The following is a 14,839-nucleotide window of genomic DNA, read 5'->3' as shown; positions in this document are numbered from 1 at the left end:
ATTAAAATGCAGTTCAAATCAGGACACATTCCCCTTCCAGCAGAAATTATATGCCAGAGACGTAGGCATATTTCTAGACAAAATGCTGGCAAATACCTTTCACCCAATAACATAAAGACACTATGCAAGTAAGGAGTGTTGGTCCCTCATTGATCGGAACTGATTTACAGGCAGGAAGTCTGAGATCTGGGATCCATTCACTCCACAAAGTCTTGTTTACTTAAATTCCTCACTTCTCTTTACCGGAAAAAAAGAAAAAGAAAAACTTCTGAAAACTTCTATGACCCTAGCACTCTGGGAGGCCGAGGCGGGCGGATCATTTGAGCTCAGGAGTTCGAGACCAGCCTGAGCAAGAGCGAGACCCCATCTCTACTAAAAAAATAGAAAGAAATTAGCTGGACAACTAAAAATATATAGAAAAATTAGCTGGGCACGGTGGCACATGCCTGTAGTACCAGCTGCTCAGGAGGCTGAGGCAGAAGGATTGCTTGAGTCCAGGAGTTTGAGGTTGCTGTGAGCTAGGCTGACACCATGGCACTCTAGCTAGGGCAACAAAGCGATACTCCGTCTCAAAAAAAAAAAACTCTATGACCTTCATAAGAATTCAAGGCCAAAAAATAGGAAAACACCTGACAAGACCAAAACACATTATCGTTATTATTATTATTATTATTATTAAAGTATTGTAGCTAAGAATTTCCACATTCTAGAAAGTCAGAAACTGTACAATTCTATTTCAGATACTTGCAAATCATATAATTTCATCCTACTAAGAATATTAATGACATGAATATGCTCTTTTAAGTGAGAGTAACCTGCACCTGTCTTTCTAGGTTATATTAGGTAACGGGGATTAGTGTTTTTGCAGGGTAACAGTTTTACAAGCAGTCACAACTCCCAGCAGGGGAAGTTGATTCTGAATTTACCTTCAGGTAATACACAGCTGCCAGAAAAAGCAGTAAAAGGACCGCCTGATTCCCCAGGGACAGCTGTCACACGGAAACATGTCTCAGGCTGCCAAGGGGTGGAGGAAGTGCTCAAGGGACAGGCTTCTCATGGCTCAAGGACTCCTCTCCCAACCCAAGTCCGAAGTTCCAGAAGAAGACCACATCAGATCAGGCTGAACAAAGCACAGAATCAACAAACTGCAGTGCTTAAGAGGCAATAGAGGCCGGGCACGGTGGCTCACGCCTATAATCCTAGCACTCTGGGAGGCTGAGGTGGGTGGATCACTCAAGGTCAGGAGTTCGACACCAGCCTGAGCAAGAGCAAGACCCCGTCTCTACTAAAAAAATAGAAAGAAATTAGCTGGACAACTAAAAATATATATATATAAAATTAGCTGGGCATGGTGAGGCATGCCTGTAGTCCCAGCTACATGGGAGGCTGAGGCAGAAGGATTGCTTGAGCCCAGGAGTTTGAGGTTGCTGTGAGCTAGGCTGACGCCACCACAGTACTCACTGTAACCCAGGCAACAAAATGAGACTTTGTCTCAAAAAAAAAAAAAAAAAAGAAGTACAAATGGCCAACAAGCATATGAAAAAATGCTCAACATCCCTAATCATTAAGGACATGCAACTTAAAACCACAATGAGATATCATCTCACACCCATAGGAATGGCTATTATTATCAAAAAGGCAAAAGATAACAAATGTTGATGAAGATGTGGAGAAAAGGGAACCCACTTGTACACTATTAGTGGGAATGTAAATTATTACAGCCATTATGAAAAACTGTATGGATGTTCCTCAAAGAACTAAAACTAGAATTACCATATGATCCAGGAACTCTCGGTACTTACCCAAAAGATCTGAAATCAATTCATCAAAGAGATATCTGCACTTCCACATTGACTGCAGCACTACTCACAGTGGCCAAGCTATGGAATCCATCCACATGTCCATCAACAGATAAAATGGATAAAGAAATGTGGTACACATACACGATGGAATACTATTCAGCCTTTATTATTATTATTATTATTATTTCAGGATATTGTGAGGGTACAAACATTTTGGTTATATTTTATGTCTTTGCCTCACCCAATATTCAGTCTTGAAAAAGAAGGAAATTGTCATTTGTGACAACATGGTTGGAATTGGAGAACATCATGTTAAGTGAAATACGTTGGGCACAAAAGACAAATACCACATATTCTCACTTACATGTGGAATCTAAAACAATCAAACCTCTTCTATGAGCTTAGATACAGAGATGGCTATAGAGGCTGGGAGATGGGGGAAATGGAAGAATGACAGTCAAAGAATACGAAATCTCAGACAGGAGGATTATGTTTTCTTTCTAGCTCTATTGCACAGTGTGGTGAATGTAGCTACTAATAAAGTATTGTACATTTCAAAATTGCAAAAAAAACACATTTCTGATGTTCTCACCATGAAAAATGTTAAGTATTTGAAGCGATGGATACATTAATTAGCTTGATTCAATCATTCCACATTGTATTCATGAATCATATCATCACTTTGTGCCCCATAAATGCATACAATTATAAATTGTCGATTTATAATTTAAAAATTAAATAAATAATTTAATTAACACAATGCCTGGCATATTTCAAACACTCAAAAATATTTGCTATCAAAATAGTCCTTGTTAAACCCTCACATATGAAATCGTAGCAAAGTTGGGGGTTTTTTTTCAGTTAATTACGCTCTCATTTATTTTTGAGAGAAATTCAAGGTCTTACAACCCCTCATTAAATCTACCCTACATGTCCTCTTGATACCCAATTATTTGGTTGGTGAGCTCTGCTTTAGAATGCTAATTAACTGCTTTATAATTTTCCAGAATCCCTTCTCTCAATGTTTTCTTTTTCTAAAGTCACCACTACTAACTGAGAGCTCAATGTTAGGGGAAAATGGCATACCACTCCCCTCAGTACACACACACACACACACACACACACACACACACACACACACACAAGTATATGATGCCCTCTTCAAGAATTACAATATTCCCAAATCCAAGAATATGGTCCAGAAAATCTCCATGGTTAAATTTTTTTTTAAGCTGATGGGAACAGAAGTCACTATAGAAACCATGAAAGCCTTAATATTTTTGTACCCACTAAAAATAATCCACTGTAACACACTATATAGTATCTCCTATAATCTACTAATAGCACAATATATAAATACCACAATATCTACTGAACAATGATGTAGCAATGGGTACATTAATTTCTATTTCCTACCCCTTGCTTTCTAGAAGACCTTCCTATTTACAAAGACATTTTTTCATGAGTCTCCTCCACGTGTTCAACACTTTTCTGATTTTGTAACCTGGAGATTTCTAATTCCATTCCAAGATGTAAGGAACTTCAGGCATTAAGTAATTTGAAAGCTCAAGATGTAAAAAAGTTTAGAGCATCTCTACTGGCAATTCTTTATTGGATCATTCTTTGATGTGGGGGGGCTCTCCTGGACACTGTAGGATGTTTAGCATATTAAACACCACTGAATGCCAACAGACACCCCTCCAAGTTGTAACAATCAAAAATTATTCCAGACAATGCCAACTGTTCCCAGAGGGGCAAAAGCACCCCTGGTTGAGAACCACTGTTTTAGAATGATCTGAAACCTACGCAGTTCCCCATGAGAACTGAGGTTCAGAACCTGTAACACCTGAGTATCATTATATTCCAAATGGTTTTGGAGGAGGAAGATCAGGCAGCTATGGGATTTCCATCTCTTTTTCTCTAGCAAAAGGAAACCAGAAACACAGAGCGCAAGCACCGGCTACTACAGGAGCATCCAACACAACACAACACGGACCCACAGTCTCTACTTCCAAATATTTCAATCTCTTCCCCCTTAAACACACAATAGAACAACCCAAATCCCCAGTTACATTTCTTCACCTTGATTTCTCTCCCTGAAGGCTTTAATCTAAAATGCCCATTCTAAATTCTACTTTGCCTCTATTTTTCTTTTCCCAAACACCTAGTTCTTATTCTTAAAATTATGCCCAAAAGAAATGACTTTAAATTCCCATACACGTGAAAAAAGATTCTCATAGTTGAAGTGCAGACACACATTAATCAACATGTGCTAGAATGTTGCATAGCCTGGGGAGAAGTGACTCTATCACCCAAATCACCCAAGCACTTGGACTTTTCAGAATGTCCATTTATATAGTTATGATTTTTTTAATTCATATGGGCTGATAGTCTATACATCTGTTCAGATGCAAAGCAATTTGGCTGTATGACCTGGGCAAATCTTGTAATTTTTTTTTAATCATCTTAACCATTGGTAAGCATACAGCTCAATAGTGTTACATACATTTATATCATTGTTCGACAAATCTCCAGAACTTTTCATCTTGCAAAACTAAAACTCTATATCCATTAAACAACTCCCTATTTTGCCCTCTTCTTAGCCCCTGGCAACCACCATTCTACTTAGTTTCTGTGAATTTGACTACTTTAGAAATCTCATGTAAGTGGAGTCATACAGTATTTTTCTTTTTGTGACTAGCTTATTTCACTTAACATAACGTCCTCAAGGCTTATCTATGCTGTAGCATGTGTCAGAATTTCCTTCCTTTTCAAGGTTGAATAATATCCCATTGTATGTACATACCACATTTTGATTACCCATTCATCTGCTGATGGACACTTAGGTTGCTTCCACCTCTTGGCTATTGTGAATATGCTGCTATGAACACGGGTGTGTAAGTATTTCTTCAAGACCCTATCCAGCCATGTAATATGAAAAATTATGAAAATTATGGTTGGATACTTTCTGGACAGCCCTCATATACCAGAAGTGAGGTTGTTGGATCATGCGGTATCTGTGTGTGTGTGTGTGTGTGTGTGTGTGTGAGACAGAGTCTTATTCTGTCGCCCCGGGTAGAGTGCAGTGGCATCACATAGCTCCCTGCAACCTCAAACTCCTAGGCTCAAGTGATCCTCCCGCCTCAGCCTCCCAAATAACTGGGACTACAGGCACGCGCCACAACACCCAGCTAATTTTTCTATTTTTAGTAGAGACAGGGTCTCGCTCTTGAGGTCGAACTCCTGACCTCAAGCAATCCTCCAGCCTTGGCCTCCCAGAGTGCTAGGATTACAGGTGTGAGCCACTGTGCCCAGCCTGGTAAGTCTATTTTTAATATTTTTGAAGAATGATTACGCTGTTTTCCATTGCACAAACCCTTTAATTTTCTGGAGTCTGGGTTTCCTTGCCTATCCAATTATCATTTTTACAAATTCTAAGAAGTAGCCACAGCTTACGAAATACCTGAAACTGATACTTTCCTTCTGCAAATGCAGTAAGAGATGGTGGTGTTACTCCTGACAAAGGAGAACTGCAATCAGCAGCTGGGTTTACCAACAGGGGCTCAACCCCAAGTTGAGAGAGAGAGAGAGTTCCTGCTTGTGAAAAAAGTCAAAACTTTCTGATCTTTCGATCCTTGCTGCTCAAAATGTGGTCCTTGGACCAGCAGCAATGGCCTCACTTGGGAGCATATTCGAAATGCAGACTTTCAGGCCCAACTCAGATCTATGGAAACAGAATCTGCATTCTGACAGGATCCCCTGGTAATTCACACACACCTCAAAGTTTCAGAAGGACGATCTCAGACCACAGAGATAACAGAATCCATCGCAATGCGAGCAAAGAGATCAATGAAATCATGTTTGAAAACTGTATCACAAATGCTTCTTAACAGGCTGCTCTCTGTTACTTGTGGTTGGGCTGAATAAATCAACATGCACCCAACTGTCCTTTCCACAGTGGGGCAGTGAACCCCTTTGCTTTGCAGTAAGACCCCAAAATTTGTATCTCAGAATCTTACACTAATTTGTCTTAGAGGCCAAACAGTGACCACCATGCAGTTGATATAAACTCAGTCATTGCCAAGGGCAGAGAAGACACCCTTTTGACACAGATTAACTGTCCCAAGCAGATCAAAACTCATGACCATCCTAACAAGGAGCCAGCCAATGCCCTGTTGTATTCCACTTGTTGCTCTTCATCCTTCCCCCGGATTCTCAAAGAGTCCTGGAATTGTTTCCTCAAATCCCTCCATCATTGTTGGCCCTTATATTAGTTTTCAGTGGAGATTATTTTTTATTTATTCAGGATTTGCACAGAGCCTACTTCCAAAAAGGATTTTATGTGACTTACAAAGATAAACACGTTATAAATAAGGTAAGCAAAATCAAAGCAGAATTTTAAAACCAGTTAAAAGTCTCAGGGGAGAATGTGTGTTCCCACTCTCCCTGCCTCCGTTGATCCTCCTCAGGAAAGGAGAAGGGGATTAATGCAACTGGTGAATTTGAAACAAACTGTGCGTGCTCAGCCCAGTTCGTCCTTTTTGCCTCTTGGGAGTAAGTTTACACACAGGGGATGAAAATCCCTCCCTGCTCCTTCTTGGCTTAAGTCTCACGGAGGCACCACCACCACGTGGGGAAACCCAAGGCTGCCACACTGCTTGGGTCCAGCATTGCCTGTGGCTGGATGGGTAAGTTTCCTTAATTCTGCTATTATCAGAAAGTCCAGCTAGGTGCAGTGGCTCACACTGTAAATCCCAGCACTCTGGGAGGCCCCGGTGGTAGGAGTACTTGAAGTCAGAAATTCAAGACCAACCTGAGCAAAAGTGAGACCCTGTCTCTACTAAAAACAGGAGAAATTAGCCGAGCCTAGTGGTGTGCGCCTGTTAGTCCCAGCTACTCAGGAGGCTGAGGCAGGAGGATTGCTTGAGGTCAGGAGTTTGAGGTTGCCGTGAGCTAGGCCAATGCCACGGCACTCTAGGCTGGGCAACAGAGCAAGACTCTGTCCCAGCCTCCGCAACTAAAAAAGAAAGAAAATCCACTTGCACAAAGATATGAGCTACCTTCTTCAACTTCATTTCTATCACTTTTCGAAAGCGGTATTTTGGCCCCCATGTATTTACTCCTTCATCAAATTTCTCAATTAACTCAGAACTCAAGTAGGGAAAAGGGATGCTTTTTATTGGGCCTCTTCAAAATTTCAACAAAAAAAAACAGGAAAACTAATGCTACAAGGCACTTAGGACAGGTTATTAATACTGGTTCAAAAAAAAAAAAAAACAGTTCTGAACTTTCTGGCTCCTGAGGCAAAACCATACAGGAGTCTTTCTTCCCCATACAGACCGGAAAGTCTAAACCTGGCCTTCCCAAAATCATGGTAACTAGAAGAGGCCAGGGGACTCCATCTGACCACTAGGACATCTTCGATAGTAAGCGGGCACTCCCTCTCCACTTTTTCCTTCTGTAGGAACAGGTGTGTGATGCCTGAGGTGTGGCAGTCATGGCTAAGAACAGCCCAGGAGGAAAACAGGAAGAACTTGGCACCCTCGAAGACTATACCAGCCCTTGACGGCTACTCCAGCCAGCCTGTTACTCCAGATAAAGAAGCCCCTTACTTGTCAAACCCACGGCTACACTTGGTTATATGGTTCCAGAGAACACTAGACTGAAAGATATATATGTGCATCATTCATTGTTTATATGACTATAAATAAAATCACACAGATATACATCTAAAGTATATAGATACATAGATTGCTCTAACACTGCTAAAATGCTGATCAAGATTTTTCTGTACAATATTTCTAAAGACTGACTTTTTTCCTTTTTTCCAATTATAAAAAAAATAGTTTAAGGATTTCAATACTCAGAGAAAAATATCTCGGAAAGAGCAAAATAATATATATACATATATAAAACCATGTATGTATAGAAATATACAGTTGCACATATATAATGTTTATATTACTACAAAATCTTGATGAAATATCACTCTAATTTCAAACTCACGATACTTTTTAAAGACTAAGGAAATTTTTTTTTTTTAAAAAAAAAAAGAAGCAGCCAAGAGGGATTTATTTTAAAAACAATAATAATTACTTCTGAGTACGTCCTGGGACTGCTCCTGGTTCACCAAACATCCTGCCATAGTCCATGTGGGCAAAGGAAGACCCACCGTGGTGAAACTAGACACCACAAGCCCCTCAAACTTCAAAAGATCTTTTGCTATGTTACAGGAGGTGCAAATGTACATTACTGAAATGTTCATGCATTACAGAAAGATGGTCACCAAGGGTTGGCATGCAGAAAGTTCTTGTGATAAAACCTTAGGTCCTCAGAAAATTCAATTAATCAGGTTATAACATTGCTGAAACACTGATCAAGATTTTCCTGTACTAGTTTCCTGTAGTTTCATCCAACGAGTGATTTCCTATATGATGTTTGAATTTCCTACAAAATGTTTCTTTCCTTCTTTTCAATTATGAAAAAAAGATACATTTAAGCATTTTCATGCTGAGAAAGAGCAAAATCTCTCACTTTTCTCTCTGCTCACTCTCTGGGATGAGTTTGAATTCTGCTTTGACAGAGCAAAATGCCACCCCTTGCAGTTTACAGAACACTCGCACACATGGAATCCCACTTGGTCTTCAAAATATTACAGTGAGGGAAAAAAATGTAATAATCCAAACTGGAAATAGAGGCTGGGAGAAGTGAAGGGGTTTTACTAAATCCCCACGCACAACCAGTCACTGGTAGAGTGGGACTAAAATAAAGATTTTCTGCCTCCCTGTCCGGTGCTCTTTCTAAGGTACTGGGCCAATACCAGCCCTTCCCTGTGGTGTGAAGTCAGGGCTGACAGTTAACAGCACCCACACTGCTTGACTGACGGCACACCCATGCCAATCATTACTTATCCTGAATGTTACCCAGTCGGGGTTGTGGCTCTGTATTCTAGAAATGCATCCTTTTTTTCCTTTTCCCCCATGGTTAACCATTCTTTCTCCTTTTCCTGTTGAATAATGAATTTCTTACCCCCAAAGGATCACATTTTCTCTCTCTCTCCTTGATATAATTACAAACCATGGTCTAGTTGTTAACCTTACTCCTTATTAACACCTAATTTCTCTATGCTCCAGGTCAACACTTATCTTCTCTCCTTGCAGAAGTTACGGCATTTAGTGGCTATAAACACTACTATATCTCACCTATGACCACATCTCTTCTGCAGTTAAAGGTGCCAGAACGTTAGCATGGAACTTTCAAAAGATTAAGATATACAATTACATTCTATTTCAATGGTTTTAACATTACTTCAGATATTTGTTCCTGCCTACAATCACTAATCTGCTACCTGATTTTTTCTTTCTTCTGTGGTTGTAATGAGAAGTTAGAAAGACTGACAGGAAGGTTAAGAAAGGAATGGGTGGTGGAAAAGGTAATATAAAGAATAGTTTTGTGAAAAATAACAAAGATATTTTAACCAGTTATTTATTAGGAAAAAAATCTACATCATAATTGGTTAACACTGCTCATGTTCTAAGAATATAGTAGTCTCTGGTTTTAATGTGTATACAGGTAGTCTATAAAACCTACTTTAAAAAAGATTTAGAGAATAATCTTATTTTGATCATGTTTGCTCACTTCAAACCAGGTCTGTATTCTTCTGCACCATTCCAAAACTCTGCTGAACGTGGCACATCCTTAGTTTTCAGTTGTCTCTCAGGGCCTCTTGCCAAAGAGCCACGCAGTGTAGACAGAAGCTTAAGGGTTCTGGGACAGAAAGGCATGGGGTTGAGGCCCTTAAACAAGTCACTTAAACTCTTTGAGCCTCAGTTTCCTCATCAATAAAATAGGGGAAACAATTTCCATCTCATAAGGCTATTGAGAACATTAAATGAAATAATAGATGTATGATTCCTGGTACTCAAACCACTGTAGCTGTTACTGAGATCCATTCAGTAAGATGCAGAATGCTCAGAGGTTCCCTAAAGAATGTATCCTAAGGCATTTATCAAAATTTTTTCAAGAAAAACACAATTTAGTCAACATCATAAGAAAGAAAAGAAGAAAAGAAAGCAAATACCATTTCTATTACTTTCCTTCTCATCCGCATGTCACTTGACACCCCTACCTTGAATTGGCAATATTTTGTCATTACACCAAAAGCTCCTCAGATGCTGGGGCAATGTCTCGTTTTTAGTCTTCCCAAAACTAGCACAGTGCCTAGCACAGAATATGTATCTAATATGCACTGCTATTTTCCTTCTTGGTAGGCAACCACTACCAGAAGAGTTCAATGTGAGGGCTCTTATTAGTAGATGTTCCCCCTTTGCATTGGGTTCTGACTGTGATTTTGAGGAAGCAAGTTTGTGTCAATAGCACCCAGAATTGGGATGGAAGGGAGATCCAGGATTTCAAAGTGTATAAAGTCAAAGATCAGCAAAAATATGAAAAATAATTGGGATATTTACACAGAGTCAAAGTATCAACTTTATAGATTACTTACTATTTTCAAAGGGAGAAATGCACCTTTACAATGAAAAGAACTGGCAATCACCCACTCACCCAAGTGATTAAACTTAACATCACTACTGAATGTTCAGATGCATGTAATGTAAAACATACAGCATCATCTATGACATACACCCACCAAAAATGTTTGTCTAAATTTAATCAAGCCTTTAGACTGAACTTCCAGTGTACCAGAAACAGAAGGAAAGGAGGAAAAAGGTAAGTCACACTACAAGGAAATAATCAGATAAATCTAGAATGTGGAACATTCTACAAATCAACTAGCCTGTCCTTTCAAAAAGTCTATGTCATGAAAAAAGAAAAAAGTTAAGGCACTGCTGTAGATTATAAAGGGCTGAAAGGGCTAACAGCCAAATGCAATGTATGAGTGAATTTTGACTGGCTCTTGGTTTAAAAAATAATAATTATAAAAGACTTCAGGGGACAATTGAGGAAATATGAATATGGTCTGGATATTTAAGGATATTAGGGAATGATTATTAACTCTCTTGGGATGTTAATGTTCCTCCAGTTATGTAAAAGAGTGCCCATATTTTTAGAAGATACGCGTTGAAGCCTAGTGGTGTCTGCAATTACTCTCAAAGGGCTTAGTCCCCCCCACCCACAAAAATATATTTCTATACACACATACACACAAGTTGATAAAGCAAACATGACAAAATGAACAATTATTGAATCTAGGTGGGGGTATACTGGTATTCATAATACTATTGTTTCAACTTTTCTGTATATTTTTAAATTTGTCATAATAAATGTTTAAAAATATGGAGGCAAGATGATAATCAAGCTATTCTCTACCCAGAATTGAAATTTCTTTCTCTTGCATTTAATAGTAAAAATAAGTTATAAAACTCTTGTCTTGATGCATTGGGCCAGTTACTAGGAACTTAAACACCCCTCTGTAACAGCTTTTGGGGACAATAACTGCACTGAGGACAAAGGATAGCCCTCTAAAATTGGACATCATTTTCAATGCCCTTTAAAAACTCTATTATTCCCAAACCAAAGACCCTATCAGCACATGGCTAATAAATCACTAAGCGTAGCTAGTATTTGATTATTTACCATTTTAATTTTTTTAATAAATTAAAATCCTTTATCTTGTTTTAGTTGGACTTTAGAAAAACAGAAAAAGAAAGATCTCATACAGTATGACAGCTGTTTAGCCTTTTCATGGGTTCAAATCCATCCCTTAGAAGTTCAGCTTTGAAGGCGCAGAGACTGCAGGGAGGTGCTGACGACCACAGATTTCTAGGAAGTAAATCTATCCTACCTGCCGCAGCGGCTGCCTGGCCTTCACACCGTGTACTTAACTCAAGCACCTCTGTCCACTGGTGCTCTTTTAGGCAAGACAACACACCAAATCCCAGAGCCATTGCTTTTCAGAAAATAGTAATGGATTCTTCTCCCAAGTTCATGTAACTGAGGGTCTTCAACCAGCAATCAAATAAAGAAAAATAGCTTTGGATAAACCTTACAACTTGTGGTGCTGCGCCTGCATAAAGATAACCCAGTCATTTGGTATCATTCAAGTTTTTGTCGTTTTTTTTAAATAGTGATGCAGGTGACATGTAAGAAATACAAGCATGAGGGCAATAAAGTCTGGCTACTCCAGTATCCCTGCTGTTGGGGACAAGAATGAGAAGCAGCGGCAGATGAAAGCAGTAAATAATTCAAAACCTCACACACTAGGTACTTCTATTCCTTCCTGAACACGTCTTTTAGAAGATAAATGAGAGCTCTTCCAAAGGTAGGTAGCAAGAGATAGAGACACTGCCCCATAGTTGAAAGTTTGTGTTACTTGGGAAAAGGCAAATCTGAAGTATGAGTGTGAAAATGTCCCAAAAACTCTCAACTAATTGATTCTCCCCCGAACGAAAAACTGACCTCAGCAAGGCTAAAACATAAAATAAAGTGAACCTTAACGCTTAATATATATGAAAATATGAGAGAAAATATTTCCTTTTGATTTTTGAAAGGAAGAGTAAGTTTCACCGTGGGTCAAACTTCTATGAGAAAACAGAAAAGTCTTACCTAGGTACAAGGATGCGTTTTCTTTCTTGACATTGTCATCTAAGTAGGTTGGTCCCAGGGTATAAATAGGCGTGGAGCCCATTCCAATGAGAATCTGCGCGCAAATGAATAAAGCCACGTAGACCCAGTGACTGTTTCCTCCTGAGTCCTTCGGGCAGGCCGGAGTCTCCAAAGGCGCCGTGGAGTTGCCGTTCTGACACAGGCCGTCGTTTGGGGCCGAGGCGTTCAACTCTTGGATCTGGTAGGGAGGTGAGATGAAGTGAGGTAAGGCGAAGAGGGCAGCCCCGAAGGCGATGAAAAGTCCGCCCACGGCCAGCCACAGGGGCCGCCGACCCCGGCCGCCAAAGTAGCTGACGAACACCACCACCACCAGGTTCCCGATGTCAAAGCAGCTGACCAGCAGCCCCGACTCGGAACTCTTCAGACTGTAGCGCCTTTCAATGGTGGTGATGACGCTGCTCAGGTACCCGGAGACCATCAACGCCTGGATGAAGGTCAAAAAGCACATGCAAACCAGGAAGCATCGGGAATCCGTGAGGACCACGTAGAGGCACCTTCTCTCCTGGAGTGTGGCCAGAGTGGAGGACACCGAGACGGTTTTGCTGACGTCCACCCTGTGGTTACAGTCCACGAGCCCCGCCATCCCCGCCGACGTGGACGGGTCAGAGGGGCTGGAGGCCGTCAGGTTCGGGCCTTGCTTCAACTCCTGGTGGCCCAAAGAATCCGCACAGCCCGAGGCCGGCTTGGCGTCTGCGCGCGCAGGACTGAGGGGCGGCCGGCAGGAGGCGCTGCTCAGGACCGGTAAACTCTTAGACCGCAAGGTCTCGGGCTCGCACTTCTCCTGGACAGCTCCTGCTGTGGCCCGTGCCTCCAGCTGCTCTCCCGCCTGGGGCTGTAGTCCGGTACCTTCGTCCATGGCTCTTAGACTTCAGATTCGATTGCTGATCGCACCCAAGAACACCGGCGCTTTTCATCCGCCTGCACGAGGGGCCGAAGCCGGACCCACTCAGTGGTGCCCACCTGGGACCGGGGCTGGGGAAGCAGAGCCGCGCGGCAGGGCATCCTCACCAGCGGGGAGGCGCCCAGTGCATCCTAACCACAGATGCGACCCCGAGACTCCGCAGCCGCGTGCTGCGGGGGGCAGGGGTCCACGCGGTCCTGCGATGAGCCCTGCTAGGCGTCTCCCTCCGGGCGGCAGCTCGCGGCAGGCGCCTTGCGCGTCCCGGGCTCATCCCCTCCAACGCCGCTGCTCGGCCCGCGGCCAGGAGCGAGTGCGCCCGGCGCCCAGCGTGGGGGCACTTAGCGCTGTCTACACCGCATCCCACCTTGCCGCGCCGAGGCGCCGGGTCCTCGCCACCTGGGCTCGCGATACCCTCGGGAGTGAAGAAGGCAACCTGCAAAGCAGAGAAAAGACGGTCAGCGAAGCGCGGCTGCAGCTTGGGGCTAGCATCCCGGAGCCCCGAGGGTCAGCGCTAGCTGACCCCGATGGTCCTGAGTCGGGCGGAGGAGCGAGCGAGAAGCTAAACCCCGGAGGAGGCGGCAGCTGCCAGCTGCAGTCTCCAGTCCCGGAACAATAAGCAGCAGGCGGTCGGCAGAGACTCGCGCTCATTGTCTGCCGCGGACTTGCCCCGCCTTTTGCCTTAAACAGTGCATTTGCTTTTATATGTTAATAATTATCAACCTGGCAGCTCTGACTCAGAGGCAGCGTCTTTTATTCGAGTGAACTAATTGCAACCCTTTCGTACTCCTACTTCATTACTCACAATAGAAAATGCCCAAAAGAACAAAGGAAAGTTTTTTTACAGACACACAGTGTATTCCCTGTCCCAATTTTTAAAAAAGAAAAGGGGGGCAGGGGACTACGTGTGTAGAAATGTGTGTGCACACTAGTGCGCTGGCACGTGTGCGCGACTAGATGTGGATCTGTCTGCTCCAGCAGAGACACGCATTCAAAGCCAAAGGCAGCAGCAAAAAGGTCAACGTGCTTGCCTCTTTATTGCCAACTCTAAAAATAGCCCCCTGCCCGAAAGAACTATTCAATTACAAATACCAGGGGCATTCGAGGCTGTGGCCCACACTAAGTCCCAGTGCGCAGTATCAAGCGAAACCGAAAATCAATTTGCTTCGCCGAGGGCTAGGGAAGCCACAGCCAAACAAAGAGACGCCGGCACGCTGGCAAAGCGCGCGCGAGCAGCCCACGGAGCCGGCTCGGCACACGCGGGCCGCCGGGGAGGTGTGCTATTTACTGAGCGCACCCCGTGAGCGTGGGCCTGGGGTGCGAGCGCGCATGCGCGGCCACACACACACACACACACACACACACACACACACACACACACACACGCCGGGGTGTACGTGTTGGAACCGCTCTCGCCATCCGGACCCAGCTTGAATTCAAAGAGAGTCGAAAACAGGTGTGCCCCCAGGGTAAGCCCCGGCCCCTAACTGTGGGGACCCCCACTCCACTCCTCCTG

The 14,839-nt window shown here is 42.7% G+C and overlaps 1 protein-coding gene across 2 annotated transcripts in view; it reads right to left on the bottom strand.

Annotated features, from left to right (window-relative positions):
- Nucleotides 1–14,839, bottom strand: part of SLCO5A1 (solute carrier organic anion transporter family, member 5A1) — a 139,352-nt gene that overhangs the window by 123,752 nt on the left and 761 nt on the right. The window contains exon 2 of one of the 2 annotated variants that reach the window (XM_012663139.1): nucleotides 12,366–13,759. In XM_012663139.1, the coding sequence (XP_012518593.1) occupies nucleotides 12,366–13,281 (916 nt within the window). In that variant the 5' untranslated portion in view covers nucleotides 13,282–13,759. Of the gene's footprint in view, nucleotides 1–12,365; nucleotides 13,980–14,839 lie in introns of those variants that run through there. The other variant, XM_012663140.1, reaches the window with a different exon arrangement.

The sequence above is a fragment of the Propithecus coquereli genome, unplaced genomic scaffold (assembly GCF_000956105.1).
Source record: "Propithecus coquereli isolate 6110/MARCELLA unplaced genomic scaffold, Pcoq_1.0 Scaffold8, whole genome shotgun sequence".
NCBI lineage: Eukaryota > Metazoa > Chordata > Mammalia > Primates > Indriidae > Propithecus > Propithecus coquereli.
The sequence above is the reverse complement of the archived record's forward strand: the minus strand, read 5'-3'. Positions and strand labels throughout refer to the sequence as shown.